We start from the raw sequence: 7,594 nt of genomic DNA, 5'->3' as shown, positions 1-7,594 counted from the left end.
TTAAGTTTAAAACTCTTGCAAGCACTTTTAATTGATTAGGAATGAATTCTAGATGCACAAAATGATTGGACTGTGAACAGTAATACAACTATATCTAAGAACAATTAACTTTTTGCTGGCCAAAAAAGAAACGTATGATTGCATGAAAATGTGTATAAAACATCTATAGAGTATTCTTGTCAAATATAAATGAAATTAACTTTATTATAGAAATCATTCTGAGGATTTCTAGGGAAGACAAATACTTACATTTTGACATAAAACAAATTGGATTATATCGAAGACACACTCTACCTTTTAGCTATCAACTTTTTTCTTCCTTGAATTTATATCTTACCCTTTTTTGCACATAAACTTCATCTGTTAACAACCTTTGGAAAACCAACAGATATTTCTTACATAAATCTAGTGCATGTTGTTCCAGGTTTAATTATATGCAAAGGAATGATACAAACTTGGAACCTCAGTCCATAAACTATGAACAGATGGGTAGAAGTATTCGATATATCTTGATAAAACTCTTAAATTCGTGACAAAGCTTGTTGATCATGGTTTCCTTTTTTTTAAAAAAAAAAAAAAAAAAAAAAAACAACTTCATGACCAAAACAGATCAAACATCCATCCAGTCTACGTTGTTCTTTTTTTCATTATAACATACAAATGCCCATTTACAAATAATACACCAAAATGAATAAAAGTTTGGATACCAAAATGAAGATTTGTTCCAACTGATATCGTGCCTTCTGTATACAAAGGTCCTTGTTTCAAGTTCATTCCCCCGTGGTGCAATACAGGACACAATTGTGGGACTGAAGTGCTTCTAACAGCCATCTTTCTTTCCTTCCTGAACGCCCAAATGTTGTGTCCACATAGTCACTGACTGAATTAACACAATATATTCTTTCTCTCTCTCTTTTTTACTGTAATCTTGGCCAATATTGAGACATATCAGGTTCACTTCCAGGAACTTGAACTGGAACTGACACACCAGGGGAAATGAGTCCTAGAAGTGGATGAAAGAAATAGCCATGTAGATAGATATTCTATTCGAGAGACAAGCATGGAGTATGAATGCATAGGTTAAAAAAAAAAAAAATCTAATGCTTTCTAACATTTTAACTGTATTTAAAAATATATATTTTCAAATGTTACAAACAAAAGTAGCCCCTTCAGAAACCAGATAACATTTTTACACATCCCACATCCCCCACTCAAACGGGGGGGGGGAAAAACCCCTCCTTTTCTTTGTATGTTTAGAACTTTAGTGATAAAATGATCTCTGGAAATCCACGTGGTATTTCATCAGCTGCAATGAGAAGCAATAGAGGAGCTAGGAAGGTGAGAAGTCTTCCAATAAGCACCCACCATGCAGCTCAGGGGGCCCTCACTGTTGAATTTGGCTAATAATCTCTCCTCAGAAAACTTACAGTCTCAGGTCATGTTTTCATATACAACTTCTGTGACCAAATTCAGGAAAAACGACTTTGCTTTTTGTCTGTATGGTGTCAAGTTTCTAACTAGCTTGGCTGAATTTCCCTTTTCAATCAATTTTCCCCAGAGGAACGAGCAATAAAGAGTTAAACACATTACCACACAAAGCAGGGAGGTTATTTTTAAGTAAATTGTGAGTGAAAGGAGATCACCTGGCAAAAGAAGCTCTGAAGGCCACCTCTGTGCAGCCTGTGGAAAGCAGTGGCTCACCTGTGGAAGTGGTGCCCGAGGTGCCCATTGGCTGACTGTTCATGTGTGTCTGCATATGTGGGGGGGTGTAGGTATCATAACTCCGCCCGTTCACCGAAGGGCTGGTAGGCAGCATGCAGGAGTACGAGGAGGTCTGGCTGGGGACTGGGGGCTGAGAGGAGAAGGCAAATCTATGGTTACTGAGAAGCACATCTCACATCCTGTGGTTACTGAGAAGCACAGCCTCATCCCCAAGCTCCCTTCTCCCCAGGAACTCTGCCAGTGAGTCTGATCATTACAGATGTCCTCATGTAAAGTACTGGAATTCCATGTGATAACTAAGGTCAGGCCTCCAACCAGTCCTTCCAGTGGCCACTGCTAAAGTTGCCTACGCACCGAACTTCTAAAAGTACTATAAATTCAGACAATTGTCCAGCTACGTGCTTGGCACTATCCATAAAATTAATAGGATTTTTGTCTATTTTAATCTTCAGACCTCTGCTGGCATCTTTAGAGAAGGTATAGCATGAGGACTTCCATTAAAACACATCCCCTCTCCTACAAATCCAATCTGTTTGGGAATCTAGTTACCCCCCAAATCCCATGTCTCATGCTTTAGGGCAGAGAAGTGGGAGGAGTTCTCTGTAAAATTCTGTTTAGGGAACTTGGGAGCCTTTCATGGCTAGATTTACGGGATTAAAGATTCTTTGAAGAGGCTGATCAGTCATGATCTCAGATTAAAGTGGTCAGAAGTGTCAGTAAATACCTAGCCCCATCCTGTGAATTAGCTGTGACTTCCTTACAGACCAAAAAACCAAGATTGGGTTTTAGCAATAAAATTGTGTTGCTGCCCTCTAAATGTTTGGAATGGTGTTATTAAGGAGATAAACCTTCCTCCTAACTAAATAAGAAAAACACAGAGCTGGGACAAAACTCTTCATGAGCTCTCATGGGGCTATGCCAGGGGCAGCCAATTTGGGATGAATTAACAGAAGCATAACGTCAGGAACAATGGAGATGATAGCACTACTCTGTCTGCTCAGCCAACTGTAGAAATGCTTAAGATTTCAAAATCCACATTCTCAGAGGGCATGACACATTAGAGAAGATTCAGAGGAGGATGCCCACTCTTTGTAAAGTTGTTGAAGATTTTGATCGACCGGATGAATTAATGGACGGATGGATGAGGCCCCCCCCCAACATTCTAGCCTCCCCCCAGCTCCAAAATTCAAAGAGTAATTTTCTCTGAAGAGTAGAATTATTGATAATATTTATTTTTATGCTTTATGAATGTATGTACATTTTGAATATAAGTTGTGTAATTTTTAAAAGTCAGGAAAATAAATTGACCCCATACCATTCTATATGTTGAAACAACCCTAATAGAAAGCAGCATCTATTTAATTGTTTCTAATTGTTTTCTCATATACGTATTTATGTTCACAGAAACCTAGATGTTACTACAATTTACAAAACTGAACAAGACACTCAGTGGCCTTACTAAAATCAGATGACTGCTACAATCAAGCTCAAAGAGGCAAACAGGCCTTGAGGGCCCTGTCAGAATTTCAGCTTGCATTTGTTTCTAATTCCCAAAACCACTTCCTCTAGGCAATCTGACTTCTGGAAAATTCCAAGGCAGTTGTAGCAACACCAACTAATGGGCTGTTAATCCCCTAATTTACATTAATGGTACTATGGCCAATAATATCCAGATGCAATAAAAATAAACATGAGAATAATTCCCCTGAAGTTGCTTATCTAGCTGCTCCTATATTAGTCTGAAGACTGGGAAACATTTATTTTGCTGTTATTTGGATTAGAAATCCAGCAAAAGATGTTCAGTGGAGAATAAGCAATCTGTGTAACCCCAGAACTGTTTCCGGCAGGGGCTCTTGCTGGCCAATCTCACACCATCCAGCATCTCTAATTGTAGCACAAACAGGAGTCCTGGGAAAGTCACTGCCAGAAGTTCCTCCCAGAAGACCAATTTCTCCCCTCATCAACAGTCCATCCAGCTCCAAAGTTCTAGTACACCCCACCTGCGTTATACAACTTCCATCATAAAGGGTTAGCCTGGTACAGGGCCTAGCACACGTAGGGGCTGATAAATATTTGGGACAGAACTGAAAGTAGGGGGAGGCTGTTGTAACAAGTGACTAGCATCAACCCAGGTAGGTCAGAGTGCCACAAACTCATCACATTATTCACAGCAAAGAGACACAAAATTTCTGGCAAATCCTTTCTATTTCTTTTTTTATTATAAGATGCAGCTGTTCTTCTCTATTAAGTGTACCCCATTACGCAAATATGAATTCCACACTAGTTTATCACATACACCCTAAATAATGTCCAAAATACACACAGATTATATTTCTATTAATGTGAACACATTACTATAAACCCAAATTTCATGTACAATCCCTTTACTCTCATACGTTGCCATCATGATTTCTATTTTCTGGTACAGGTTTCATTGATACCGAAAACATGTCCCATTCCCACCCGTCATTATCAAGCTAACATTCTCTATGAGCAAAAGGCAGATTAACTTGACTGAACATCAGGTTTTTAATTTTGTTTTTAAGGGCATCAATCAATCAATCAATCAATCAATCAATCAACTCAAAGACTGGATTGACTGTTTTCATCTCAGACTTGACTGGTCAAGCCAATCACTGTAGTGAGAAAGGATCCCAAGGGGGACATGCACAGCCAGTGACATCTACAGGCCCCAACCCACGTTTCACTTCCTCTACCACGCACCTGCTAAGCAGGCGGCCACGGGCCTCACTTACTTGCATAGGCAGGTTATTCGCCATGGTGAAGCTGGGCATGGGCGGCAGAGCGCTGTACGTGTTGGTGAGGGCTGTGTCTGTTCGGCCCAACATGGAGCCAGAGGTGAAAGAAGAAACTGCAGAAAAGGGGACATAATGAACAGTCATGGTTAACAGTCAGAGCCGAGGGCAAAAATGTCCAAACACATTTCTTCGTAGTATTAATATTTCAAGTTACCAGGCGTGGTGGGTTGTGGGATTGGTTGGTAGACGCTGGTGCTGAAACTACTGCTGATAGGAATATGACTAGGCGTGTTGCTGGCCTGTCTTCTCTGATTCCTCAGTTTTTCTTCTCTTCTCCATTTAGCTCTTCGATTAGAAAACCATACCTGGAAATCAGACGGAACAAGTTAGCCCTGTGCCCATTCCCAGTTCCACCCCACCCCTGGCACTTCTTCTGCCTCCCCCAAAGGTGGCAAGATATTTAGCACATTGAATCTGTTATTATTTATTTAAACGAATGGCATTTATTAGAAGCACCTTTGTCTCTAAAAAAGGCAAAAGGTCTGAATCACAAAACATGAAACCACACGGCCCCTGGGTACCTGTATTCTTGCTTCAGGTAGATCTATTTTGGCTGCTAGTCTTTCTCGGGCAAACACATCTGGATAATGGGTTCTCTCAAACTCTGAAAGAGTAAACTGAATTTGTGCCAGAACTACACAGAATATGTTGACCAAGCTCTGGATCAAGCTGGTTCCCACCTCCCCACTCCCAGCATCTCCGACCCATCCCCTTTAAAATGCTACTACTATTAACATCGACTGTACTTAGAACAACTGTCCCACCAAGTTCAATTTTCTTTGAAGGGACATTCATTCAGGTATGCTTCTGTGGCCTGAATTAGCCAAATCATCATTTTTCCTTTATGAGAAGTCAGGCTTTAGTCTTTTGAATTACTGGTATATGAAAAAAAACATGCACTGAAAAGATGCCCAGAAAAAGAGACAGACAGACAGACCCAGAAAAATGACAAGACAGAGACAGAGACAGACAGAGAGACAGAAAGAAAAAAGAAGAAAAAAAAATCTTTTCAGTCCTCTATGCAAAGGGCCCTAGCTAAATTTAGCTCTTTGTACTGAAGATGTGGCATTTACTTTGATTTACTGCTTCTCTACTTTGAAAAACTCCATCACCTTTCTCCAGGGCCTCAATTTGCTCTTGGGTAAAGGATGTTCTATTTCTTTGCAGCTTCCGCTTCAGCTGAAGTCGCATTTGGGCCTCATCTGAATCTTCTCCGTTGGAACTAATGGAGTTGGTATTCTCTCCCCCTCCTTCCTGTTGCTGGCAGCCATCTGGAACAAAAAGAATGGACAGTATGAAAAATTTGGAATAACTTGGGGCCTCCGAAAGTGGTCTGATGAGCCATAAACTCCAGGAGCAGTATATTCCGACGGTCTTACCAAAACACTCCCAAAATAACTGTCCCCTTTTAATAAAAGACATTAGTGGCATACTTACCTGACCATCATTTTTTTCCTTCGTTTTTTTTTTTTTTAATCAAGATGAGAGCATTTTTTAAATAACAAAATAAGTGCTGATGTTTCCAATTAAAACGATCTTTCATAACTAACCCTGACTCTCCAAATGCCTCACCTAGTTCCCGTTCCCTACAGAATTTATTTACCTATGGCTGTGTTGGGAAAATAGAAGAGTGATGTTCAGGATTTCAGCTGATCTATAATCAGTAATTCCTATCTAATCAATTAGATGTTGATAGGTTTGTAGAAAATGCTATTAAGAAACCAAACCAAGCTTGTAATCTTTTAAAAAAAATATTTATCTAGTTTTTATTTGAATTCTGCACAGTCAATTTCATTTTAAAGGTTGTGAATTTAGAAGTGCTCGCATTGTTCTGCAGTTTTATTCAACTATTGTATGAGTGTGCTTTGCCTTGACACCTATTACGAGCACAGCTGTAATTATATCATCACCAAGAACAGGCTATAATTGCTGAAAATGGAATTTTATATTTAGATAAAAGGACTGTCCATTCTTTGTAATGTGTTGCACCAGAGAAAAGTAAGATTTCTTTTAAATTTTTAACGTGTAATTTTAAAAAAGAAATAGTAGAGAGTTCACTAACTAGCTAAATATGCTATGCTGCAGCTGAATCCTTGGCATATCATTTAAGTGGTACATTTTTAATTAGGGCATTTCCACCACTTTTAATGTAATTTCTATCATTAAACAGGGTAAAGTTTTATTGTTTTCCTTTGCTGCTAAAAGGGCAAAATGTGCACTTGGGCTAGCTGTCTCTTGTCTTGCTCCTCGCTCATGAGGCCACAGCCTGTCTGAAGGGAAGCACTCAGCCCTGACTGGGACTGAAAGCTGGGTCCTGGGTCCTGAGGCGCCCAAGGGATTCCAACAGGGGCTGCCCCACCCCCATCCTAGAAACTTGGCCAGTGGAGGGGAGGGGCCTCTAGGGGGCCTTGGTGGGAATCGACTTGGCCAGGAATATCATTTATAACCAGGAGACAATAGGCAGAGCCTTCAAAGAGTTCAGGGAATTGTGACAGGATCTAGTGGGATCTTTTCAGGAACTTTGAAATGTTTTAAAACCCCAACTTTCTCCCCCATTTAAACAGGCGGATTCATCAGCACTGGCCACCATATGGGCCCTTGGAGATCTATTGAGATGACCACCAACACTTGAATAGAGAGGGGCTGCTTTTCAGCTCCGCACAATGCCCCGCGAGTAAGGGAAACTATTAAACTCCTGGGGCAGGAGCGTTGGCAAACTTTCGTGGGCAGAATTTTGAGGCCACAATGAACGCGGACAACAAAAGGATTCTCTTGAGGCGTGCAGCGGGCCACATTGTGTTACAAGAAGCCCAGTCAACAGACTTTTCAGTGAAGTGTGTTAACCCCTCTGCTCCGCTATCATTAATCACTGTCCGAAGAGCGGGCGCCTCAATGCTATTTAGGGCGCTTGGCTGGGGGATAGAGGGTGGATGGGGGGCCAGGGCAGGGGGTAGGGGGAGGCAGGGAGGGTCGATGGGGATGGGGCTGGTGTGTGTGAGGGGTGGAGGGGGGGGTGGAGGCAGCAGGCTGGAAGGATGGAGACCAGGGTCAGG

General features: G+C 41.1%; 1 protein-coding gene across 9 annotated transcripts in view; it reads right to left on the bottom strand.

Moving 5' to 3' along the window:
* The window catches only part of PAX6 (paired box 6), a 28,684-nt gene continuing 21,090 nt past the window's right edge, over positions 1-7,594 (bottom strand). For all 9 annotated transcript variants that reach the window (XM_011362541.2, XM_011362537.2, XM_011362542.2 and 6 more), the window contains 6 exons: positions 5,654-5,812; positions 5,063-5,145; positions 4,696-4,846; positions 4,479-4,594; positions 1,702-1,852; positions 1-1,003 (listed from right to left, as the gene is read on the bottom strand). In XM_011362541.2, the coding sequence (XP_011360843.1) occupies positions 918-1,003; positions 1,702-1,852; positions 4,479-4,594; positions 4,696-4,846; positions 5,063-5,145; positions 5,654-5,812 (746 nt within the window). In that variant the 3' untranslated portion in view covers positions 1-917. The remainder of the gene's footprint in view (positions 1,004-1,701; positions 1,853-4,478; positions 4,595-4,695; positions 4,847-5,062; positions 5,146-5,653; positions 5,813-7,594) is intronic.

This window comes from Pteropus vampyrus, unplaced genomic scaffold, assembly GCF_000151845.1.
Source record: "Pteropus vampyrus isolate Shadow unplaced genomic scaffold, Pvam_2.0 Scaffold76, whole genome shotgun sequence".
NCBI classification, from domain to species: domain Eukaryota; kingdom Metazoa; phylum Chordata; class Mammalia; order Chiroptera; family Pteropodidae; genus Pteropus; species Pteropus vampyrus.
Note: the sequence above shows the minus strand (reverse complement) of the source record. Positions and strands in the feature narration are given on the sequence as shown.